Source organism: Manis javanica, chromosome 1 (genome assembly GCF_040802235.1).
Source record: "Manis javanica isolate MJ-LG chromosome 1, MJ_LKY, whole genome shotgun sequence".
NCBI lineage: Eukaryota > Metazoa > Chordata > Mammalia > Pholidota > Manidae > Manis > Manis javanica.
In genome coordinates, this window is record NC_133156.1 from 86,475,327 (window position 1) to 86,503,289 (window position 27,963).

Below are 27,963 nucleotides of genomic sequence, written 5' to 3' on the forward strand. Positions count from 1 at the left end.
CTTCTTTAAATGTTTGATAAAATTGAGCAGTGAAGCCATCTGGACCAGGGGTTTTGTTCTTAGGAAGAAACAGAAAATCTGAACAGACCAGGCATGAAATCAAATTGGTAATCAAAAAAACTGCCTAAGTCAGTCTTATAAAATTGTATGTTTACTTTTAATTAAAGCTGGAGAGCCATGAGAATCAAAAGAAATCCCAAATTCCAAAAAGTAACTAAATAATGAAGATTATCACCATTTTGACTCAGGTGTCCTAATAATTCTCTTCCAGAACTTTAATGTCTTAGGTACACAGAATGAAGCAATGATATCTGCAATACTATGCCACCTTACCCAGAAGGAAAAAGTCTCAAATTTAAAAGTTTCTTCAAGGACAAAATAAGCAACACGTCTAAGAGATAATCACAATGCATGATCTAATTTAAGAAGCTAACGTCAAGATATGATAATTGACAAGTGAAGGCAAAATGCCACACGTAATTGCAAAATCCTTCATTTTATTTCTCTGTGTAAACAATGGGGATCAGATAAAGGACTCTGAAGTATTCTACCTCAATTGTAGTAAAATTGTAACTAAAATAAAAGTTTTGGTCCTTTTTAACAAAGCTTTAAAAGTACGACTAAGGATTGCAATGTTTCCAAGTAAGTTATTTTTGTACCAGAACAAAGCACATGTTTATAGGAATGGAAAATATACAGCACCAAATAAAATTTACAGTGTTAAGCATCCAATTGAAGATTAACAGGCATGCAAAAAAAAAAAAAGGAAAACAAAACACATAAAGAAGAAAGTGGGTATATAGGAACTGACTGCAAAGAGGTATGAAGGATCTGCCGGAGTGATGAAAATTGTACCTTTAACATAGGTACATTTTATTGTATGTACATTGCACCTAAACAATTAAAAAAAAACTAATTTGAGATTCATAAGACAGAAGCCTGGATTATACCCTCCCTAATTTACGACCTCTTCTTTCATTAGGAACTTACTCATCCTTTCAGCTTCTGTTTCCTCACATACAAATGGTGACAATGCCAAGTCCACATGATGGGGTGAGAGTATGTGTTAAAGGAAATTAACTGAAAAATAATAAGCAAATACTAATATTATTAATACTCAAGAACTTGTAGAGCACAGGCTTTGCATGTTACTTTCTACTTCTGGTTTTATTTTTAGATGTGTCTTTCCTGAACAATCCTGGAGTAATTGAAAAAAATTAATTATATAACTCTGAGATATTTCTTATAAGAGAAGAAAATATTATATATCAAAGCAGAGCACTGCAAAGCAAGAAAAGAAAGAGTTCTCAAAGACAAAACAGTGTAACTAAAAATTAACAATTTTTAAAGTAATTCTAAAGTCTCTTCTATGACTTAAACAGAAAATACATACCTTGAGCAGGATTTCTGCACCACTCACATTACTGATTTAGCCCCTACATTCCAAGAAGGTCAGGAAATTATGAAGTGTTTAATATAAAAATGGCAGGTGTATACAAAAACTTTCACAGAAATGAAGAATACTATAATTTCTTTCTCAGGCACTCAAACAATGCATTTGTAGCCCATACTCCCAAAACCTGAAAGCCATTACTATTTCTGACAAAGTCCTTGATAGAGTACCATAACAAATGTTTCAATTCTACTTTTCATCTGGAAATACCCATTTGAATTCAAAGTCCCCAAGTCACAGGGACACATGGCAATAATACAGAATTTGGGGCCTCTGTTTTTAAAAACTTTGGCTGCTTTTGGCTAATTTTACCTCATTTTTATATATCTAAGAAATGTAACTTAAATAAATGTAGGAAGGTTGTTTGAACTTAGAAAGCAGTTTCCATTTTTAAAAAGTTACAATATATAGTAAGATAAAACTAGTCTGTACCTACTATAAGTTGTAACATTTTTAAAATAGGAAAAAATTATTTATAATAAAAATATTAGAGAAATACCCCTAAACAATAAAAGTGAACCTTTCTCAATGATGTTTCAATCTCTCCTAAATGTTAACATGCAGAAATTGCTAGTTCTTCAAAATCCACCTTCCCCTTTTTACACAGTAATGGAAGTTTCCTGTCATAGGATGCAGCTGAACATCACATTCCAGATTCCCTTGCAGCAAGGTAAAGCCAAGCGACTTAATTCTGGACAATGGGATGTGTGCAAAAGTAATGCATAACTCAGTCTTGTTGCCTGAATGGTAAAATTAACAGTGGAGCTAGAACAGCCATCATGGACTATGAGATTAAAAACTACATTAAAAATGGCAAAGCAACATGATTAAAGACGTCTGACTATTTTTAGAAATACAAAACTACAATAGGTTAGATGACCCAGAAAGAATCCAAGAAATCACTTTAAACCTTTATAAATGAGAAAACAGGTATGAGCAAGAAAATAGAGGATGAGTCCAAGGTTACTCTTATCAAAAATATTCAGGTCTTCTTGTGACTCATAAATAACTTTGACTAAAGAAGAAACAGAGTAAATTATGAAAGCAAAAAAAGGAAGAGGAAGACACGAACAATTACGACTTGCTGTCTGCGTAACAAAGTATATGCTACAAAATCAGTAAGAACTGTGAAAGGCAGAGGGAAAACAGTACATGAATAATCTCTTGAGTGGGGTGCTAGTACTTAGAGTGAAGAGATTATGAATTCTAAGTGCTGGTACTGGAGTACATTTTCATCCACAACAATCTACTGCCAACTAATGAGCATTGGTGATGTGGCAGGAAGGGTCGCAGTGGTTTATATTATACAGAGAAAAAGAGTCTCTAGCTCAGTGTTTACTACAATGGGCATTAAGCTAAAATAAAAACATCTGTGTTTTCTATAAAGACAAGCCAATTAGAGCATAAATGAAATTTTGAGATACATGGGCTCAAAAGCAATCTCATGAAAATTATGGACTCAATCCCACGAAAATTATGGGCCAAATCCATCAAAAAAATGCATACACCCATCAATAAACACATTATATTTTTAAACATTTCATTGCTTTGGAAATTGATAACTCTTTTACTCTGATAAAACTCAAGATAATATTTCCCACCAAAATCAGATATTTTTTAATACAGCAATATGCAGTAATTTCCTTTTTAAAAAAGAGGGGAAAAGATTTGATACAAATGTAAATTTCAATTGAGTCTTGCATGACTTGAATATTCAAAAGGTTCAAATTATGCAGTGATCTCCAACACAAAAGTAGACTCATAAAATTTCCAGCAGCAAATGCATTTAGAACTCATAGAATATACTTTGTCATGGGAGAGTAACCAAGTGTCAACACAACATAATTCACTACAACTTTGTGAATTAAATTTACATTTGTTCTTTTCTATTCTTCAAGTATAGGAGCTGGCAACATTTACTGCAACAATCAGATGTCTGTGTCATCAAGCAAAGGATTACAAACTCTTTAAAAAAATTTAGGTCATCTGAAGTACAATAATCCTTAGAAAGTATTCTGCCATGTTCCCAGTTGTCTGAATTTACAAGATATTGTCTCTCTGAAATTTAATTTACAGAAGCACATCCTGAAGCACTGGATGCTTCCCACAGTAGTTTGGCCAAATGAAATTGTGATCTCCATCTGCATCCACAAGGCTAACGGCAACACCTCAAACTTACAAATTTTACCTCACTGAAATATCAAAAAATCTCTCTCAAGTAAAACACGTTCTGAATAAACTCCTTGTCCAACTGTTTGGAAAATAGCCTTCCTTTTTCTCATAAGCAAATAAATAAATGAATAAGTAAGGAGGCAGCTATCTAAATTGCAATTGTAGTACTTTAGGACATAAACTTTAGGGAACCAACACACTTGTGCATTGCTGGAAATCTTCTGTTTCCATTTCTTGAGAAAACCTGCTGAAAAGATAGTGGTTCAAGGCTTTAGCTCTGATAAAGTTGAATAATTTCAGGGTGGTAAGCAAGACATCTTTCAGGATTATTGTCATAGTTTTTGATGCTGATACATGCCAAGCCAATTGTAAAAGACATAACTCATGAGGACTTGAAGACTTAAAGTTCTTTCTTCACAAAAGCAGCAAAATCAGATGGATTGCCAAGCACAGTAAATATTCCATCCATACCCATGTACCAAACCTCCCTGTCCTCCAATGTCAAAGAAAACAAAAGCCTTTCAGATTGCTAAAAGGTACCTCACAAACTTGGGATTTGTTATGCATCAGCACACACAAAACAGATGAAAACCAGAAACTGACTGCATGAGATGATGTTAGTCGTTACATGCAGATGCTTGATGAATGGGAAATGGCATTACTCCCAAATGACAATGTTCAGCTTCAAAATATTATAAGAAAAGGTCATCTGTTCTGTAGTATATAACATCATCTGACTGTACCTGGACCATAGGAAAGAACACTGTGCAATAAATAACAAAATTTCACACATCTCCTTGAGGCTCTTGGTAAGTCCCAATACTTCAGAGGTGTTAGAGGTCTGTGTATAAGGTAGTCACACATAACTGCTAACTTGACTTCCTCTAACCTTTCACTTGCTGGTTTGGAGATCCTTTGGCTTAGGCCTGCACTTTCTGCCTGGAGATGACATTTTCAAATCATTCTTTCACTGCCTCTCTTTCCCTTAATGTGCCAAGCCTGAAACAAGATTTGATTTCCTGAGTTACTTGTCTGCTCTGTATGTGCCACCAAGGAATCTAGTTCATATCTAGTTCATCTCTCATCTCATTCATGTTCTTTTGAAACAAGATACTTTGGGGGTCAAGTCTTTCCAGGTGTTTTTATATATAGATATAAAATGGATTTTGTGCTTCTTTTTCATGTAATTAACAATTCACAATCATAATGTAAAGAAGAAATAAAAGCCTAATGTAAAGAATTATACTTCAAGATGCTTCCCTGATGTACACTCTCCTTGTAAAATACATAATTGCATTCTATACCAGTCTTTCTATCAACATTAAAGTATTTTAGAATTAAATAAATAAATAAATAAATAACAAAATTTCAGTAGCCACTTCAAATCTTACCTAACATATTTTAAATTATCATTTTAAGGACCACAGTATATTGAACTTCACATAAATTAACAGCTATGTAGAAAAAGCATCTTCTAAGTAGAAATAATTACTAAAGCCAGTCTCTCTGTATTATTATCTGTAGGATGATAGGTATTTAAAGTAATAATTCCACCTGCTGCTTCAAATATTTCTGATTGGTGAAATCCCTTGAATCATTCTGAATTAAAGAGGCTATTTTAAAGAATTACTTAAACTCAGTTTATTTCAGAACAGTCAAAAACTGTCTCTAAACTTAATATAGTAAAGATTTCCCTCCCTTCTATTATAGATCACATATCTGACAAACCACCAGCAAAAAAGCAAATAATTCAATCTTTCATTATCCCATAAATGGGTAAAATATGCAAACAGAATATTTTGATAAATAAACCACCTGCCTTGATCTAAACTGATGTAGGAACCAAGCAGAACAAGTAATAGATATCATTGTGTGTAAAGCATGAAAGCTTTGGAAAACTCCAGTTGAAAAGTGATTTCTTTCTATTTTAATATTTCTTAGTTTGAGCATACAAATAAAATACTTTAATTCCTAATTATACATCTTACTGCACTTAACTATATAATTTTCTAAATTTAAATGTTCTAATAAAGTAGAAAATAAGTCATAATTATTAAATACTCAAAGGTGAGTATTTTTCTTTCTTAAAATCAGTATTTCTTCAAATTTATTTCAATAAACCTTCTCTGAACCTTCTAAAACTTCTGACCCCACTTTTCAGAACTGCTCATTTATGTATTATGTGAAACAATATTCATGTATTATGTAAGTAATACTTATTTTTAAAGCACTAAAAACTAAATACATCTTCCAATAATTATTTTTCACAATTCATTAATTAAAGCATTTAATGACTATAACGTTGAAGCATTCTTCCAACTTGAAAAACAAGTACTTTTCAAACTTCTATTTATGAAATATTCTGGGAATAATATTCTAGTTATTTAAATAATTCCTCAATAAATGCTCTGACATTTTACCACTTACAACACTATGGAAAGTTTTACTTACTGAAATATCTTTCAGGTTTTTCTCAAAGAAGAAATGACAAGACTCTTTAGAAAAATTAAACTTGTATGCACCAGCTGGTCCTACTCCTGACACCAATCCTTTTCTTAGTTCATCAACATATTGTTCTTTTTCCATTGTCATGTCACTGGCTTCTCTGGAAATCTCTGATTCACCAACTATGGGAAACAGTAAAAAGTGTTGAAATGAAAAATGAACTCCTAAACATAAGAACAGATTTGTTTACCTGGTGCAACTAATTTACCATTATGTAACAGAAATTTAAACAAAAAGTAAAATCAATCCCACACCACATATTTTTAAGTCAAATTATAACTTTTAACTGAACTAGCAATTTTGAAAAATGCATTAACTTAGTCTCATATGAAAAGCAGTAGACTCCTTGTATTCTTTTCCTGTCCTCAGATGAAATACATGCATTGTAAATTACCACAGACACTACCACTTGGTATATACCTGCTCCTAGGTCATAGCCAGATAAATTATTTCCCATAAGTTCAGTATTTCACAACATCTTCCTTGCCTCAATTATTAAAGAGATTAGTCTATAGTCTACTTCTCACTCACATGGGCAGAGTCAAATTAAAGTAAAAATGGGGTTCATTCTTCTCATCTCATTATGTGGCAACAATTAAAAAAGCTGGATGAAGGGAGGCGAAAAAGAAGGAAAGGGAAGGGAATTAACATTTATTGAGTGTCTCTTCTATAGCATACATTATTCTACAGATATGGCTTCCAATTCTCTTAACTATGTATATTTAAAGCTGATGTTTTCTTCATCCATAGAGATTTTTCACTTCAATAGTTATATTTTCAATTCTACACACTCTGTTCCTTTTCCATAATATCCTATTCTTACCACACACTTCCTTTAAATACACACTTAAGGTCTCTCAGATCCATTTTAAGCATGGTTCCTGGGATATAAATTCCAACTCTTTTACCTGCCAAAACATTCTCATTGTGCCTATTTTACCTTGCATACTTTTAATGTTCAAACATGGCTCTCCTCAAGACAAAGTATCAAGTGCTCTAGGCAATAGAGGTGGTCTTAAAAGAGGGCCGATGGTTTGGCTTTCTTGGAGTCCCTACAGGTTTCACCAGTTCTAGACCAGTTTTGAAAATTAGTTTTTTAAACTTGGTTTTTACAATTGAGGCAAAGAGCTTAAATTTAACCCCCTCTACCCTCACCCATACATAACACAGACTTAGGGTTCTGACTTTTGTTAGGACTTTTTATTTACTCATAATGCTTATGATTAATCTGATTCTATGCTGCACCTCTAAAACAGAGAGTAGTTTGTTTTTAAGATGACTTCATTAACACGATAACTTCCAGGTTCCTTTCCTTATACTGAGAGCTCAGATGCAATTTCTTAAGTGACCTGCAGTCTCCACATTCCACCTGATTCAAGTACTTCAACCACAGCCATTTAGACATATATCTAGTTTGTACAGTCCAAGGACCTATAATTAAACTTTAGTAACCATTAACCACTTTGGTTTTCAGATACCTCTTCAAACATGGCACCTGGGGACTTCCCTTTTTTTACATTCAAAAGCTGTAATGCATCTGTTTGCTTCTAAAATTACAAGATTTAATCTAACATTTCTTTGAAATGTGTGTGTAGTTGGACAGTTTCCTATGTCAACTTAGGCTACCACAATGAAGAAAGACCCACGTCGTTCTACACTTTTATATTTAAAGGTTACATTTATCTATTTTCATTTTACAAATGATAAAATCAGAGAATTGAGTAATGGTCTAGGGTCATGGCATAGGTGACGCGTAAGTGGTGAAGCTGGTATTCTTACTTTTATCTTTCTAGTTGTATCTTTTTACAGTGAGGTAGAGATATGGGGCATTGGGTAAATTTTTGCCTTCCATAATATTACAAAACACATTAGTATGAAATATTACAGAGAACATTGAAATCTTGATTAAAAGATCCCTAAAAATATAACAGAGATTTTCATAACTTTAGTCTGGGTGCTTTCACGTTCTGGAAGCCCAGTGACAGGCAATGAGGAAGAGCCTTGGAATAATGTATCCATACATTTTTCATGATGAATTTCTGATAAAAAGTTCTGACATTGAAATATTGAGTCTCAACACAGCCTTTGAAAAGAGGTAAGAATAAAAATACTTTATATTCTTATATGATTTACAGCTTCTAAAATATATTCATACTTTGTCTCTCTTTGAAACAGATGCATATTTAAGATGACCAGCATTAATTAATCTATTGACCTAATACCCTATTAGCTCTTATGAAGTAATATATATATATATATATATATAAATAAGAAGGTGAATGCTTCCTATTTGAGGAATAATTTCATATTTTGTGTTTGGATAATTTTTATGAGTTATAAATATCCAGGGACAGAAATTATTTTACAGAGAAAGAAGAAATAAATCTGTAGAAACCATCTTTAATGCAACTATAGAAAAATTTATAATAAAACACAAAAGAGAAAGTATTTCTATTGATAAAACAGCTAGTAAAACATATTCTAAATTTCATTAACATGAAGATATCTATCTGAGAATATTTATTTTCAACTTACTGATTCAACTCATTTATTTATTTATTTTCAACTAATTTATTTTAAAAAATGCTTAATAAGCATCTACTATGTACAACGGACTATTCTAGGCACCAGGAATACAACAATTAAACAGACAGACAAAAATGTCAGCCTTATGGAACTTAGATTCAAGTGCTGACATATTAGATATCCTTTTAGATACCCTCTTAGGTACCAGGTATCCTCTTAGATACCCTCCTAGATATCATGTTACTCTATCTGTGAATGCTTTGCTGATTATTGTTATGGACTATTTCATTTTAAGAGGAAATAAAAACATATAAAAGCAAATTATCTTTCCATTTATACTTCCCTGTGTTTTAAAAAAAAGTACCAGTTAAAGGAAAAAAATTTACTTGACCATTTCCTGTAACAATGAACATAAAATTCTGACTGCTGATTTAGAACTTCTATCCTGGAAAAACAACTTGGTGACCAGATTTGAATTTTGTGCTGAGAACATCTGGAAAAAGCACAGCTGTAAGCATTCAATGCTTCAAAAACTTCAGTCCAGGAATAAAAGCCATGGAAATAATAAAATTGATCAAGGATATAGATGAATCACATAATACAGCACAGAAAGTGAGCAAGCCAACATGACCAAATAACAAGGAGTTGTTTTCAAACAGGTAGGAGCCAGGAGTCCCTGTAACACTCTTTGTGGATAGATGAAGATTCAAATACGGAAAGAAGATTCTTTCCTTAGAGTCCTTATGTAAAATGAACCAAAAGACTGCGCATATCCTGAATTTGTGTAGAAGCTTAAATGACAGCCTTATCATCCCATTAGAAGTCTTGATGATATCACAACAGGGACCGACTTTACTACTTCATTTACTAAAAATCCTTTTTCTACTGAGCTCTTCCACATAATCTCTATATAGGTCACCAAAGATTGACATTTAGGACAAATGTAAGTAGGTATAAGTATTGATAATAAATGCATTAAAGCATTTACTCTTCAGTGAACTTTAAACTTATTCTTATGAAATTCACATAATAGTCATTGATCATTAGCCACTTTGTGCTTAACCCTATGATAAAACCCTCTATAATGTTGAAGTGATGATAGACCACATGATAATTAGACCCTAAAATATTCATTAGATTAACATTGCTAATGGGAAATAAGTAAGTGAATTTAGTGTGTAGGAGATAAAACAAGCCCCACATCCTTTTAATTTCACTCAAATGAAAAGAGAAAAAAAGTAGCCAAATTGAAGCAGGAACTTGATTACAGCAACCAAAAAGCTATACAAGAAACAGAATGAGGTATAGGAAGGAAATCCATTTTTTCATGTTTCAATTATTAAATTGTTTCAATATTCTTAATCATGTTATTGCCTATCTGTAAAGTGCCAAACCAAATTACACTTGTGAAATAAAAAAAGCCTTAACTAGACATATAAACAATGTTATATTATTTGGTTTCATATTCTGTCCTGAAATTTACACAAGAAAATTGCAATGAATAATGAAAGGTATAAAATATTTGTGAAATTTAAAACTTTGTTTGGTATCTTTAAAAACAAAATGACCATATATAGGACACTGTAAAACTTTCTGTTTGAAAGATTGTTCAGTACAGGAAGCCAAAATGTTAAAAACCCATCAAAGGATACATAAGTTTGCTATCACATTTCTGTCATAGTAAATTTCATTAGCTGAAAAATATGGTAGAAACTGGAGTTTTCATTAAAAAATATACTAACTTAAAACAAATATATCACTTTTTTTCCTAACTAGTTTTATAATATTTGAAACATCCTTTCATTCTTTCTTTCAAAGTGTATTAAGCATGCATTTCCTAAGCACTGGTCTAGATACTTATAACAAGTGGTTGACACATCAGGTATGTTCCTTGCTCTCATTGGATCTAGTCTGCTGAAACGATATTCATATTAATAATATTAAGAAAAACAGCCAGCATACTTTGTATGACAAAATTTCATAAATGTAAAGTTAACTTAAATTTCTGGTTAAATTAAAATTTAAGAGTTAACCAGAGTATTCTTTTTTTTCCAATCCTTAATCATTAAAAAAAATTCAAATGGCATATTATTTTTGTTCTTTGCCTTGGTGAGTAAAGTTTATTGACTAGATTAGAATTTAACCTTCTTTTTTGATAATTAAGGCTCTTAAAGCACCTTAAAGTCATCTGCCTAACCATTAACTTCTCACTACACAGAATAAGCCATTTATCAATTGGAGTATCTAAGTTACAAATGCACTGCTCCTTACACACAAGCAGCCACTTCACCTAAGTTCCTGGGCTGTGCTGTTGGCACTGTTCTATACCAGATGACTAGTACTAAGTCTAATGCCACGGTCTTCAGCTCTGTGTACCACTTTTACCCCAGACCAGAGCTATCACCTGGGTGCACATTCAGCAGCACACAGAGAAACCCTGACAAATTTTCCACCACTTCTGCACTACAAAACCAACCAACGACTGACTTCTCTTACACAGAAACTAATGGCTTAAATAGATACCACAACAGGTGGTATTTAAAAACTCTGAACAACTCTAAGTATTAAAACTCAAGCAACAACCAGAATTTGCTGAGGCACTTTAAACATTAAACTTGAGATTTCTTTATTTTATAATAATACATATGTCAATGTTCCTTGCTCTCTGTCATAAAAGACTAATAATAAAAAAGAAACCTGAAAGTATAAATTCAGTTTGGCAATATTATAAAAAAGAATTTGTAACATTCAAGAAAGAAACAAAATTTTACAGTGTATTATAATTTTAAAAGGTGATACAATAATTATGGTAACAAATTTCAGGGAAATACAGCAAAAGTTCATAGAAGATACAAATAGTATATAATATAAATTAACATGACAAAATTTATTTACCTAAAACATCATTCATGACAATATAACTCTAGAAATGAATGTTGCTTGACTATCAAAATATTTCTTTAAATCTTTCAATAAAATACTTTAGAAGAGTATTAAAACTTTGTTATATGAATAAAACATAATTCTAGAAATTTTGTCTTTATACTTGCCATATTCTATAAATAATTTCAGGTCCATCAGCCTTTTTAAAAGATTATCATCAAAGATGTATTTCCTAAAATTATAGTCAAAATCCCACATATGGGTTTGAACCTTGCTTTACAACATTTTAAACTATGAGTTCTGTTTTGTTTTGTTACACATGTAGTACATGTTCATTGTAAAATAATTCAAACTAAATACATGAAATAAAAAGAAAACTACCAGCACCCCACTCCCCAACGGCAACGCAAACCCTTGATCCAGCTAACCCACCTTCCTGTGCCTCCCAATAGTTTTGTGGGGTCTCGAGAAAAGATACAAGTACTATTTATGTTTTCTATAAAGAGATCATTTAAAAACTCTGAACAACTCTAAGTATTAAAACTCAAGCAACAACCAGAATTTGCTGAGGCACATGCTTATTTCTCTATCCTTCTATTAATGTTAATTACAGAAAACTGCATTAATATTACAAATTTTTGTGTAAATTAACAGTAACAAATAAAAGCAATCATGTTAATTTTACCCAGGATCTATTGAAGAAATACTTTAATTTGAAGTATCACTGAGGACTGAAGAATAACACATTAATGAAATTTTACTTCTAAAATATTTGTATTAAATATTACCTGTCCCCGTCCATGCTGACTGGCCATCAGTAAGTGTAATAACAAAACCAGATCCTAGTGTTTTCTCCCAAGCAATTTGTAGGAAATGAATTATACCAGGTTCAGAAGCAAGACAGATTCTGCTTATTTTTCTCTCCATTCTGTTCATCTGTTAAAGAATAGTAAAATCAGTATTTTCACAAGAAACTATGAGTATCAAATAGTGTTGTTTTCTGCATTAACCAACTATACAAAGCACCAAGGTAGTAAATAGAACAAAAATCTTCTAATAGCCAACCACTCAACTCAGTAAACCACAGATCTGTTCAATACTGATTCACAATTTTTAGATATGAAAATCAGAGGCTCATAAATATCAAATGAAATCATACTTGCGTACCCAACTAAAAGTTACTATCTCCAACAATATGAAGAGTAAACTGTACCCAAGAGTCAAAAGCCTCTTTCTCTACAACAAAATAAATGGTCCTAAGAACTTGTGTGAGTGACCTGGGAGTAATCTCTGGACTGGAATGTAATTGATCAAATATCTTCATCTCTGTTCATGTGAAACAAAAAAGGAGAGTGTGCACAAATACTAGGAAAAGAAAATCTCAAAACCTGAGAGTTGGCAGTACCCAGCCATGCCTTCTTTCAGAAAGGGGTTTCCAAGCGGGACTCACCCTGTCCACTGAGATAGGAGCACCGTGTAATAGAGAAGGGTTATATCAAGCTATCACAGCCTGAGGCCAACAAACTTTTTTGCATTTTTAAAACTTTCTATTTAAGTATCATATATGGGGAAAAGTACATCTATCTAAAATACAACTTGGTGAGTTTTTACAATTGAACAAATTCATTTAAGCAGTACCTAGATCAAGAAGCAGAACATAACCACCCCAGAACTCATTCTCACAGTACCTCCCTTCCAGTCACTATGTCCCCAAATAACCATTCTCCTTACTTCTAACAGAGATTAGAGTTTTGAGTGTTTTTATACTTTTTATAGTTTGTATAATCAAACAGCATGTTTTATTTGTATCTGGCTTCCTTTCCTTAACATTATATATTCGAAAAATTCATCTGTATCATTTCTTAGATGGTTGTACAACATTCCATTTTATGAATATAGTACAATTTATTTAACCATTCTAGTAATGATAAGTATTTGAGTACTTTCCAGGTTTTGATTATCATAAATAGTGCTTCCATAACATTCTAGCAAATAATTAAGCTTTTCTGTTCGGTGTACACCTATGGGTGGAATTGCTAGATCAGAGGATATGCATATGTTCAGTTTTAGTACTATACAGCCAGAAGTTTTCTAGAAGGTTTGTACCAATTTAGATTTGGTGTATGAGAATCCTAATTACTCCACATTCTTGCAAACATTACTCATCTTTTTAGCTTTAGCCATTTTGGTGGTTATATAGCATTACATTGTGATTTTTAATTCACATTTCCCTGATATGTAATTTTAAGTTCTTTTCATTTATTTATTGAGCATCTGAATACCCTGTTTGTGAAGTGTCTGTTCAATCTTACCAATGTTTTTATTCAGTGTTTCTTCTTATTGATGTTTTCTTATTGATTTGTTCTTTATTTTCCTCTTGTTCTTTGTATTTTAGATAGAAATCCTTCCATAGATACACATATACTGTGGTTATCTCCTTCCACTCTGTAGGCTACCTTTTCACTCTCACAATGGTATCTTCAGATGAAAAGAAGTTTATTGTAATGAAGTTAAAATTTATCAAAATTTTTATATTATGGCTATACTTTTTGTGTCCTGATTAACAACTCTGGTCACTAAGATGTTTGCCTATGTTTATCTAAAAGTTTTATAGTTTTATCTCTCACATTTAGGTCTGTACTCCATCTGGAATAGATTTTTTTGCATCGTGTTACATAGGGGTCAATATACATTTTTTTCACAGGGATATCTAATTGACCCAGTACTATTTATTAAAGACTATTCTTTCTCAACTGTATTTTTATGTCACCTCATCATAAACTATGTGGCTAATACATGTACATGGTTCAATTTTTGTTTTTGTTTTGGGTTTTATTTTTTGCAGGGATGCATTTCGTATTTTATATTTGGCTTGTCAAGGTTATACTGAATAGTAATTTTGTCACTATGATCCAACATATTTATAATCTCTCCCTGATCTTAAAATCTGATAAATTTCTCTTCTAAGTATTAAAATTATTTATGTAAAATGTTGAGCAGGACAAGCTCAAGCATAGATTTCTGTGGCTTACCATTAGAAACAAACTTCTTGCAGACATCAACCATCATAAGCATACTGCAAATATCTCCATTTAAGTCACAAAGATACCAGGACAGTCCTTTGCAAAACCTCCCTTTTCTATACCAGTCTAGCAATACTATTTTTAAAAAGGGAAATAAAATTAAGACTAAGACTTTTTCTTAGTGATCCCACTCTCATTTCTAACAACTAGGATTGTGTTTCTTTTTCTGTGAATTCAAAAACTATTCTTCTTATAATTCACTCTGGAATCTTGCCCAGATTGACCTCAAGCTTACCAGACTGTAGAGGACACATATTATTTGTTCAAAGCAAATAACTATTTTTCCTAACACTAGAATATCCTTTGACCATGTGTACTTCATTAAGAACTGCTAATGTATAGAAGCTAACAGACAAAATACCCTAAAAATTAAAAATATGCAAAGAAAAAACACTATGAAAAGTCAAAACCAAGGACAAGGCACAAACTTCAAAGATGAAAAACTAGAGAATGATTCTTTAATCAGTAAGAGATAGCATGCATCTCTTACTAGATGATCCCAAAAATACTAAAAGAATATTTTTTAATTTTTTAACTGGGGGAAGAGTGTAAAATTGCCTCAAATGTTCAAGACCAATATATATAATACATTATGTAACAAAAATGAAAAAGCAAATTATTAACTGGCATTTCATTAACTAATATTAATTATTAAAGTTTTAATAAGAGCAAAATTATAAGTCAGGAGTTAAAATTTGCTTTCTCAATTTAAAACCATTATGTTTTCATAAATAAAACATATTTTTCTCAATTAACAATTGAATACGTTAATAAAAACAAATCACTTTGTCAGCTCTTCACAAAACAAGGCTAACACTACAGATCTCTATCTTCTGATGATGGAAGGGATGCTTAGTTAGAGAATGCTTGATCTGTACTGTCTTACAGTTAAAACACAATAAAGAAATGAAATGAAAAAAGGAAAGAAAAAGTAGTTAAAATTAAGAGTGTAAGAAAATTCCTCCAAATTGATAAATTAGCAATAATTCTAAGTCCTACCTAAAGTTTACTCAGAAAACTGTTCTTTTCCCAATAAATGACAAAGTTATAAAACAACCATACTACCATACGCGAAGCCACATCAATTAAGCATGTTAACATTTGAAAAGTATGTAAATTTATAGGTTTGTGGATATAGAGAAGGTTCCTATTGGCCAGGATTCTCACCTGGCCGTGGATGGCTGGCTCACTACACATGTGTGGGCAATACGTCATTAATTACTCTATATAAAAATCTCAGCCCAGTGCTCTGAGCAACATGGTGGCACGGCCTCAAGAGAGCAGAGACGACACTGGAGTGGTGGCAGCACCGAGGACAGAGACTGAGACAGTTGCACGGTAATATATGATTTCAAGCCCAGAGGCAGAGACTGGCTTGCTGCATGCAGACTCGCTCTGAGAGGACGGAATTCTTGTGATTGACTTGCCACCGTGGGAATAAAGTTGGGTATAACCTTTTCACCCCAAGAACGTTCTACTGTCATTTCTTTGGTCACATTGAAACCACAGTGAACTTGTCCGGGGCTGAACCCCAGTGGCAAGACAAGGTTTGACTACATAATTACTGAAAAAATATAATCATTTTTAAGTATTTCACTTAGTCAACATTTTTTCCTACATTGTGGCATTCTTTGCCTAATGTGCTGAATTCTGAAATGCTTTATCCATTTGTGAATATTTTCTTTTATATCAGTTAGGCAATACACTTAATATGCAGTAAATTGCCACATGCTCTGTAAATCCTTAAATCTGAAAATTACTGGAAAATGTGTTACTGTTTCTCTATGCCAATCATTGAAAAAGACACATAAAAGCTTACATAAATCTAATGGGCACAAAAACCGTAATTTTGTGGGGAGGCGGACAACAAAAAAGTTATGAAGGCCATTTTTTGCCTCTCTAGAATTTATATACAAATACAGAAATACACACACACACACACACACACACACAGGTTATTTCCTCTCAGTGTGTCTCAGAAACCGTGGGTATTGTTAGCAATTAATTTAACTCTCTGAAAGGAAAATGCAGTACTTACGATTACTCTAAAAGAACAGTTGTTTCACTGCTGCTTTTTACCACATTTGAAACAAGTGACAAATTTCTAATTACAGTGACAAATTAGTTGAAAATTCAATATTCCAGATATCTGTCATTAACTCATCCTTTCACAATTATATAAAGGCCTTTAATCCCAATAATGTTGAAAAGACACTTATGGATCAGACTCATTTTAACACCACCTTTGAATGACTCATATTGCAAATATTTTCCAATTTTCTGATTAACTCAGTATTCATTATGAAAGTTAAATTATCTTATTTTGAAGATTCAGTTATTTTAGTAAACTCATACTTGAAACTTTGGTTGCTACTGTGTCCTGTACACCTCAGTATCCTGGTAAATACTATGTGCCTCAAAAATGCTTTCTTCATATCAAATGAGTTTCAATTTACTGATAATATATGATTTGAATCAGCTTTGAAAGTACTTCATTCTTTTACTTACTGAGGTCTTCTCATTAAATATCAAATACAAAATATCTGAGATCAACCAAAGAAATAGAGAAAAGGATGACTTGCTATGTCTTTTAAGATTCAGAAGGGCAAATCAACAACCTCTTTGCTTTCACCAGCCCTGTAAATGGGAATAGTCAGCCATAAATTTTTTGCCCCAAGATGACCTGAAGAAGGAGGTGGAATCCTTCTCAGAGGGACTAATTGATTAGGGTCATAAGAAAGCCTGTGTTTTATTTTCTGTGGGCACTAAAGGTCACACTAGTATCAGCACCTCTCCCCACAAGAACCAAGGAGCTAAGACAAGCCTGCAGGTGGAAACAGTTGGGTCCCACCCCAGTTTGTACATCAGTAGCTTTATTGAGAGCTCAGAACAGTTGAGAATTGAGAAGCTTATCTTTAGTACTTTGTGTCTTTGATACTTGGCTTCTCTCTTAGAAGAGAAATAAGTTGTTGGCTGGTATGCAATTGATGTGATCTACACTCTGAACAAATGCCATTCACAGTTGCCTCTGAATAAACAAGACACTTTTTAAATTAGTTTACAAAGAATTTTGTATGCCTTTTTGGATGCTGATAAGGAGCAGTGCAGAAGCCAACTCTCTTAGATCAGCTCAAGTTAGTGACAACACTGTATCATTGATAACATTATTTTGAACTTGAGCTCCTTTCATTTGCCTTTATAGTAAGTTATGGCTTCTTTTCAAGCTGCTTGGGCTGCAGGTGTTCAAACTTCTGCAGCTACGCCAAGGAGTTGTACTTACAGATCAGAAAGGACTAAATGCATGTTTCTAATGAAGCAATTAACTTAAGTGTCCCCTTGTTGAGAAAAGTAGGTTGATACCTAAAGTGAGTTCAGAATAGAGATTGGCACACAGCAATGTTGTTTTTAATCGTCTGTAATTAGAGTCCTGATCACATTATTTTGACCTTATTTTTTTTTAAGGAGGAAAAGAAAAATACACATTTTAAACCAAAAGTGTAGTGATTAATTTTTTAAAACTCCTGTCACATTACAAAAATTCAAGGGTAGGACTATATATAATTGCTAAATAAAAAAAGACAGAAAGGTTTATGCAACAACCACTTGGCTATTTACTTTTGGTAAGACAAACAATTCAGGAAAACTTAAATGCAAAGAAATTTTTTAAAGCAATTAAAACAAACATATCAAGCTAACCTATAGAAATGCTTTCTTGAAATAATGTTATCAAGTTAGAATTTTCTAAACTTTAAGGGTAAAGAATTTATAGGATTATTAAATACCTTTCTAATCATGTCAGGATTATTTCCATTCTACTAATTTTGCAAATGAAAGTAAGGTGACTGTGTAGGTTTGCCTGAGATCTTCCCAGTTTTAACACCAAAAGCCCTACATCTAGGAAACCTCTCAAACCCAAACTAGAATGGATGGTCACCTTAAGTAAGAGTAACATATAACTAAGACTGCTGGCATAATCATATTCAAAAACTTGTAATACATAGTTGATATTCAAGGAAGACAGTAAATTAGCCGTCTGATGCTTCAGGAATAAAGCATTAGGACTATAAAATAAGCCTAAAATTAAGGTATCTTGGCCATGCTCATAGTCCCTTCTCAATTAGTTCTTATGGCTGTGAAATGCCAGCTGCTGCCACTCCAAATACCATATTACTGCTCATTTCCTCTGCTTATCTTTTACAAACACCATTAATAATCATTAGTGCCAGTAATTCATTTAAATTTCACTTCCTCTCCCTTCTTTTCTCTTACCCAATGAACTATTTTAAAAAAATAAAATGGCCTGAATAGATTTCCCACATTAAGTCTAACACCTAAATCTAAAATGCCCTTAAAATTGGAACCAAACTTCTAAGAATATGACTTCCTTTATATTCACCAAATGGAAACTCTTGATTACTAATACCCTTGGCAGATGGGATGAAAGTATACTTACCATTTTGGAAACTTTCTTAAGTTTCACAAAAATATTTCAGTTCTAATTGCAGAGTTTCATGTGGAAATAACATGTAACATGAAAAGAGAAGACAGTACCTCAGCATTAGCTAAGCAACCGTCTTTTCTCATTTAGACAATGTAATTATGATTTCTTAAGCCTTAAAATGTTGACACCTCTCTTATATTTTAACTTTAGAACTGAGGGCGTTCCTATGAAACATCATCAGTTAAGCTTATATAGTCTTCTCTACCTGAAAATGTGCTGTTCCGAACTGAAATTTAACTAAAAGCACTTGTGTGGAAAAGGAATAGGACTTCACTGTACATCTCCCCCATTCACAAACCAACCATTTACTCACAACTGTACCCATTTTTTTGCCTACCTTCTAATGGGACAAGGGGATGAATGGTAAGACTGGGGTACAAATGAGAATTAATCTTGGGGAAAAATAAAAACCTAAAACACATTCTCAACTAGTGACATTCCCTGATTCAGCTAAACAAACATTTAAGAATTATATGAAATTGCCAATATTTAATGATTTTTAACCTACAAAAAAAAAATGAAAATTTCACATAGTTCAAATAGTAGTAAATTATAAACAGCACATAAGGACTTAACAGTCTTAATTGGATGAATAATTACATACCTATTTCCTATGTGGTAGTTTCTGAGTCTGTCACTTCAACTACATCTCTGAACATACTGGACAACTCTAGTGGGAGGAGGTGCCAAGATAAAAGCAAAAGATTCACTTCTGAGTCTCCTTGGGAGATGCATTCTTAAACTAAACTGAAACTTTGTACCTGCTAACATTTAAATCAAGCTTTGTATTTTTATTCAAGGCTACATGTCCTAATGCCTCCAGGGGCCACATAGTCAGATGTAATAAGCCTATATACATTCCCATGAGGAGTGGAGACTGTGGCAACTGCAAACAAGTAACCATATAAAGGTAGCAGCCACCACTCAGTGCAGATTGTTAGCATGGGTAAGTACTGGTCCTGGGAGTCTGCCATTCTGGTTAGTCAAGAAAACTATAAATCCTAATTTTTATGCTTAAGTCACCTTTTAAAAGTTGGCTCATATTTTTAAAAAACACCGTGTGTGTGTGTGTGTGTATGTGTGTGTGTGGTATATTAAGAAATATATTTGGTCTTTGTCTCTGATAGAGTCCAAACCCTTGGAATATCCTGAGTGATAGGAGTGTCTTTTGTTACTCATGAGATGCCCCTTTGAATCACACCAGTGTTTATGCTAATGAGAAGAATTAAAGTGGGGTCAGTAGATAGGTTTAGGATGGGGCTGGTCACTAGAAAGGACAAATGATTAAAGGGTTGACATTTTCAGCCCCAATCCTACCCCACCTCTGGAGAAGAGGGTGGAGCTGGAGATTTAGTTCTATAAAAATCTGGTACAAAAAACCAAAAAACTATCAATCATCTTTGCAACTGGCTTCACTAGAGAAAAAAGAAGACCTAATAGAGAGAGGACTGGGGGATAATCATGTTCAGAGATTCCCTGCCAGCTCTTTCTCTTGATGGAAGAGGCTCTAAACTCAATTAAGCATGCTGAATCACTCAGCAGTCAGAGAATACAGAACTACTACTGACTCTTTGAAATGGAACTTAGTTTTAGAATTCTAGTACCACTCTGCTGGCTTCCCATGTTTTGACATTTGAAGTAAAACATATTTGAATAAATGTTTGAATAAAGCAAACAATTACATTCACCCAGATTAAACGTCATTTGTTATTAAGGTATCAGAATTTTGGAAGCTGTGATTCTGCAGTGTGGAATAGCAGGGTCTAGCAGCAGAAAGTTGCAGCAAAAGTGTCACCACCTGTAGCAGGTAGCAGACCAATGAGACCATGCAGCTAACAAAGAGTCCCTTTACATAACCATATTAGTCAGAAAGATTAATCAATCCATTGCCTTTTTACGGCTACAACTTACACATCAGTTTTTAACTAAATCCTACAAAGATTATTGGACTTCTTCAAAGGATTCTGAAATAACTCTAAATCAGAGATGTTCCTGCTTATTAAGGAACAATGTTGATGACAATGAAGTCATCAACAATCTTCAAACTACAGAATTTTCAATAATGATTTTTCTCTTTAAGAAGCTGGAAATGTTACATACTTTAGAAAATACAGAAATAATCATTTTTAATCATATATTTCCCCAAAAGAATTAATGAAATGTTTAATAAAAAATGAAGCAACTTCATACAAGAAATGCAAGTATAATTTTGCAAGAGAAAATTTTAAAAGGTCATCTGAGAAATCATTCAAAGTTAGTTTTAGAGTCACTTAGTACATAGAAGAAAACCAAATCTCATTAAGTTGAAATAATGAACTGACCTCAGCCTGAGAAAAGCCAGTTGCAAAGTTCACTCCATCTGCCAGTCACTCATTGAGGAAGCACTATGTACAAACTTTGTGTTCAAGAACGGCAGCATTAAAAAAAAAAAAGTAACGATACCTTCCTTCTGAAGCTTTTAACCCAGTTAAAATGACAATTTAGTTTTAAAAAATCATAACTAAAATACAAGGTAGCACATAATTCTGCCACATAGAATTTAAAGTACTAATAAAAAAAGCAAAGATGTCAAATACATAGTAGATGATATATAAAAGTTGCTGCATTTTCCAATGTAAAAAAAAAATTACAGGACAAAAATAAACAAAAACAAGAGATACAAAAATATATTTATATGAGGAATCCAACATTCATAAAATGAACTGCCAACAACAGTAGATTCACTAAAAACAACAACAATGCAATTCCAAAATGCTTTGAAATTTACCTTTAAGCAACAAGTGAAATAAGTATTATTACATTTAATCTGCCTCCTCTTTGGCCAAGGTACAAGAACGTTCAATAAAACATAAGAACTACAAAATATTCCAAAAAATGCCAACCAGTGTAAATGCTTTTCATTGTAACAAGGGTCTTAGATCCAATTAAATAAAAACATACACCAAGATTACAAAATTTTCAAAAACAAGGTCATATTAAATGTCTTGTACATGTTAGTATGATATCTTGCTTACTCAAACAATGGATAAATGATGACTATGACCAATTTTACAGGAACTGCTATTATTAGGAAATCTCTCATTTTTGAGTTAAACCCTGCTTGAGAGTTACCTGTAATCGAGTTATCTATTTACCTGACAGCCATATAAAATTCCAAACAAGTTAGAATATTCCAGGACATGAAGATCACAGTTACGTAGGGTGAAAAAATTCACTACAGGTAGATGTGGTTTAATATCTAAAGAGGTTCTTTGACTCAAAACAAAATGAAAAAGACAGGGGGCAGTAATAATTTGAGAATAAAAACTGACACAGAAAAATTAAATTATGGTACCTATATAGCTAATTACAATGTATAATACAGATAGAGTCTTATTAAACCATTAATTTCTCCTAAAAACTCAAGCTATATAGTTGTGAGGGAGTGGAGTAAACATATATCAAGCACATGTCATGAACTGTGGTAGAAACTTCACATATGCTTTAATATTCAGAGTCACCCACTCCAAAAACAAGAGAACTGAAATTCAGCATGGTGAAGTAAGGGTAGAAGTGTATTCAAAACTAAGTCTAGCCAACATACTGACTAGAAGGGAAATCTCAACCCTGAACAGCCTCTATTTGAATCTCATATTTAACTTAACTTCTTGGCTCTTAGCATCTCTGAATTTTCGCACTTTATTACTATCAAGGTACCAGAGCTACAGCTACACTTCACCTTTAAATGCTCTCTGCTTCTGCAGCTATTGGATTGCCTTTCCTTAACCGATGAGCAAGTTATCACAAGGTATTTCACAAATCTAAATTGTGAGTTGATGTATAACCTAGAATTTCCCATGTATGGACTTCAGATAGTAGAGGTAAAGTTCTTTATACAACATTATTATACCTTCTCCCTATATACCTGTTCTATTTTCAATTATTCTAACAACAGATACAATTTTCAAAGTATAGATTCCAATCCTTCTACTAATAAAAAGAAGTCATGAGATTCTTAAGAAAGACATTTCTTTGAATTTTTATATGGGTCAAGATATCTATAGAAAGATCTAACATCACTTGCTTCAAAATTAAGGATGTAAAGAGTTACTAGAGTAATTAAAGATTTATGGCTAGTTAAATACATTAATTATTAAGCAATACTCTCCCTTTTCCCCATACCTGACTTGTCCATCCTGATATAAATTGTTTTAAAGCCAAACTTATTGTATTTTGAGATGTAAAGAGAACTTATAAACCATTGGCTTAAGTATATTTCCTTGGTAAAAACCATAAATTCTATACCCACCACTACCTATCATATATTCATGCTAAAAAAAAAAATCCACCATGAATCTGATCAAACCTCTGGATATAATTACCCACTCAAAGGACAGACAAGGGATGGAGGACTATGAGACATGACGCTGAGGGAATGCAATCAGCAAAATGTAGACTGTGGGAGACTCCATGGGGCAACTGAATCAGTCTCTTCAATAAGTAAGTTTCAATGCAGAAGAGATGGGAGGCTTGGAATATAGGTGAAAGAGACTGCAATGTATTAATCTTCTTTAAATCTTGACTCAACCACCAAACTATTAAAATTGATGAAGTAATTTGAGAAAATTTATTTATTTAGAAAATTATTTAGGTATGGTAATAGAATTTTGGTTATGTGTTCTCAATGTCCTTACTTTGTCAAGATACATGTTAGAATATTTACAAATAAAATGACATGAAGTCTGGGCCTCTCGCCTGTGGGAGATTTCCCCCTGGCAAGTTCACTCTGAATTTGATGAGATGAAACATTAGGGGTAAAAGAGTTTATACCAAGCTTTATTCTCGTGGTGGCAGGTTGAGTGCTAGAATCATGTCTGCCTCTGGGGCAGTCTGCATGCAGCAAGCCCATCTCCATCTGCCTCCAGGGAGAACACCGGACAGAACTCTCTTTATATGGTAACACCAACAATAATGGCTCATTGCCAATGGGGTGTAAACATTAGCCTAGCAGTAGGCCAATTATATTATCAAGTTGTTTAGGGTCAGGTGAGGATTATGGCCATAGGATTTTCATTTTCCCTACACCGGAATTTGTTTAAAATAATTTAGAAAAGAGGAATGAAATCTGAGGAGGATATAAATGAAATGAGATGGGCTCTGAGTTAATAATTATTGTGCTAGGTGATGTGTACATTGGAATCCATTATTTTCTCTACTTTTATATATGTTTGAAGTTTTCCACAATAAAATAAAAAGTTTGAATAAGTGTTATTTGACCACCAGGCTGATAATGTTTATTATGGGGTACCTTGTAAAAAGAAACAAGTCATCTATTAGAAATATATTCTTAAATATGTAACTTAATACTTCAAAGCTTAGACATCTATCTAAATTTTTTGCTTATGCTACTTGTGTCAGGCTTGAAATAAGACAGACTTCAGGATGAATTCTCACTGTTATTTATTGGTTATATGGACTTCAGCAAATCATTTAATTCTCTTAACTTCATTTAATTCTCTCTTAATTTCAGTTATCCCACAGTACCTGCAAAACAGCTGTTAAGTAAGCAATGTGTAACATTCCATCAGTAGTCTGAGCACCACACTTTGATAAACACCATGTTACACTCATAATATTCAACACCAAACAGGAAGTTTGATATTTCTTAGCTTAGCATGCTTACACTCCCATTAAATCTAAAACATATTTTGAAAACACTGGATAACTGTATTACTAAATAATAAATAACTGAGTAACACGTGGTTCTAAAAGACAACTGAAGAATATTTTGCATAAAGCCTAATGATTCTAGGGGGAAAAAGAAATCTACTCAAAACAAAAGTCAAGTCTTGGTTACATAGCAAAAATGTTTTCCAGATTTCAAAAATCACTGATTAGTATGCCAAATGTTTTCTCCTTAAATGTCAGTCTCTTACCTCAAAATACTGGCAAATTCTTTCTAAAAGAGGAATCTATATTTTAAAATTGTGTTTCTTTCTCTTACATCTTTAAATACTAAAAAGAATAGGCTAAAAGCCTTTTATGAACCACTTAGCAAATTTGCTTTTTCGTGTTTATGAAGATATTAGTAGAAGTAAATGTGCTTTCTGATGGAATATATGACTTTAGTTGTACTTTGTATCCACTCTTCATAATATCAAAATAACATCATGATGTGGCTAAATGATTAGATTACTGTATAAAAGCCATCAATTGCTATCAGAAAAGAGGCAATGAGAGAACAGCCCAATAACCCATGATTTATGCTCTTCTAGGGCTGCTTCAGGAGTTATCAAAGAATATTAAGTTTAGCCTTTTCTAGAAATCTGCAAAACAGATGTAAGATTGCTTGTGTGGTTCCAATGACTTGACAGAAAAGCTTCAAATGCCTCTCTATTTTGCATCAAATACTCTATTACAGTGATATTCATATGAGAATTAATAGTGGTAATTTGTGATATTCAATCAAACAGATCGAACAGATTACTTGCTCTTTACTCCACAGATTTTCTTCTGAAACATAGTTGTCAGATAATAACCAGGCCACATTACTTCATATTTCATCACATTTAAACTTCAAAAATTTATATTTTCTCTATTGCTAAATTCTCAGAAGACAAACTGTTAGTTCCCAAAAGTAATATCTAAGTCATGAACTAAGCCAATTTCTGTAAGTATGACATGTAAAATGAAGAGGTTGGTTCCTAACCACAATATTAAGGCAAGATTTATTTTTTCAACTTATAACTGAGTATCATAGCACAACTAATTTACAAAGTTATCAATTACAACTATGCTGTCATTTTAAAAAGATACTTAAGCTCATATAGGAATTATATTAGTATACTCTACAGTACAAGCATCTACTGACAAATTACCAAAGAAGTATCAATAAACTTATATTCAACTTTTTAAGTGCCTCAAAGTTTAGACAGATGTTATCCTATTTTTCTCAGAGCAGCTGTTCATTTGGACATGTTTCTTATTTATTGATATACTGTGTTCAATGCTAGGGTCACATTTCTCAAACAGGAACTTGGCAACTTCCAAATTCTATGGTAAATATTGACATATCTCAGCATGTCAATATTCATACTGTTAGGACTTTGATGAGTATCTTCAACAATGGCTGCATCTTATTTCTTAGCAGCCATTTGTTTCAGTTACAATTGAACAAGGTCTTTAATAAAATTCTCATTAACTGTTCAGATAAAACTACAAGTAAGTAACAGCATCCTCTCACACAAAGACAGATTGAGCTCCTTGCTTACTTCAACATTTTGGTCACTTCTACAGGGTTACTATAGCTCAGGGACACAAGGCCCAAATTTAGGAGTGTCCTCCAACTATTACTTGTTTTTGATTATTTAATCAATCCTAAATCTAATCATCATTTTCAGACCCACTGCTGGAGCTGAAAGCCACTGAAGCGTTTTCAGAAATTATAGTCAAATTATTTCTTTTTTGTTATCAGTGAAGGATAGGCAAAGTTCCAAAAGATTGGTTTACAGACTGCAACAATGATGATGACATTCAGAGAACAGTTTGAATTCAGAATGTCTCCCATAAAAGGTAGTTGGAAAGTCTGGCTTATTAAATAAGATTAAACAACGTTTTAAATGCAAAATTTGTTTATAAGTTGTTGTGCCAAGTATCAGAAATTATGTCAACAAAGTAATCATCATTAACTCAACCTTAAGAGCAAATTTCCTTATCTTTGGGAGAAAATCTTTGTGATGTCTTGGAAACACCCTAGGATTTCCCAGTGACACACCAGCAAAAGTTTAAAGTTACTGCTCGTACTGGCATTTAGCAAAAACATGAATGCCTCATGAGCAGCTTGGAATTTTAGCATGGATGTCTTCTTACAGGCAACAGAAGTATCAACAGTGTTTTTCTCTCAAAAAGAGCCCAATTTAATCAACATTAAAAATTTTCTGACTATAATAACCCTCTGTTCATTGCTCTCCACCAGTGTCTTAGAAAAATGCACACAACTCAAGTTCTCATCAGCTCTGGCAGCTTCACAAATGACAAGGGCAAACTGCCCAGGGCTATAATATGCATCTACTACCTCCTACTTGTATAAAAAGAACTATCCTTCTATTTTTCTTAAGACAGCTAACTTTTTCCTAGAAAACAATGCATAGCAAATATAGAACTGATTTTATATGCAGAAGATCCACCTTGAAATAAAACCTCTACCATTTCATAGCTGAGTGACTTTTGGTCATGACATCAATGCATTAAAATGTTCACTGACTACTTTCTAGGCACCAGGCCTTGATATCCTAAAGATGAGCAAGACATTCCCAGCTTTCTAGTGAGATAGACACACGCAAACAGAATTATTTTACAAGCTTGCAAAGTGCAGAAGCAGATGGAAGCTCATCTGAAAAGCAGCATGCAAGCCAACCCGACATTTCAGGGAAGGCTTCCCTGCGTTACATCTGATATGAATCTTAAAAGGTGAAAACAGTTTAGGTGTGGAAGTAAAAAGATAAGAGAAGGCGTTCCAGGAAGAAGAATCTTCATGAGCAAAGGCTTGGAGGCAAGAAGCATGACATATGGAAATGATAAACAATTTCAGACTTACTGCAAATCAAGGATTACATACAAATCCAAAAACCCAGTCAAGCATTCATTCAACCAAAGCATACTGTGTACTTCTGGGTCTCAGACTATCTATTAGAACTTAGCATCAGGGAACAGGAGAGATAAAAATTCCTGCCTTTGTAGAATTTACACTTTAATAGGAGATGAACAATTAAAAATACACATAAGTATGTAAAATACATATACAGTTTGGTGGTAAGAAGTGCTACAGTAAAAGGAGAAGATAAAACACAGTAGAGAAAACC

General features: G+C 33.0%; 1 protein-coding gene across 7 annotated transcripts in view; it reads right to left on the minus strand.

Annotated features, from left to right (window-relative positions):
• Positions 1 to 27,963, minus strand: part of XRCC4 (X-ray repair cross complementing 4) — a 234,087-nt gene that overhangs the window by 203,268 nt on the left and 2,856 nt on the right. For 6 of the 7 annotated variants that reach the window (XM_017675798.3, XM_036998460.2, XM_073234440.1 and 3 more), the window contains 2 exons: positions 12,328 to 12,475; positions 6,077 to 6,252 (listed from right to left, as the gene is read on the minus strand). In XM_017675798.3, coding sequence (XP_017531287.3) covers positions 6,077 to 6,252; positions 12,328 to 12,475 — 324 coding nt within the window. Of the gene's footprint in view, positions 1 to 6,076; positions 6,253 to 12,327; positions 12,476 to 19,727; positions 19,794 to 27,963 lie in introns of those variants that run through there. The other variant, XM_073234438.1, reaches the window with a different exon arrangement.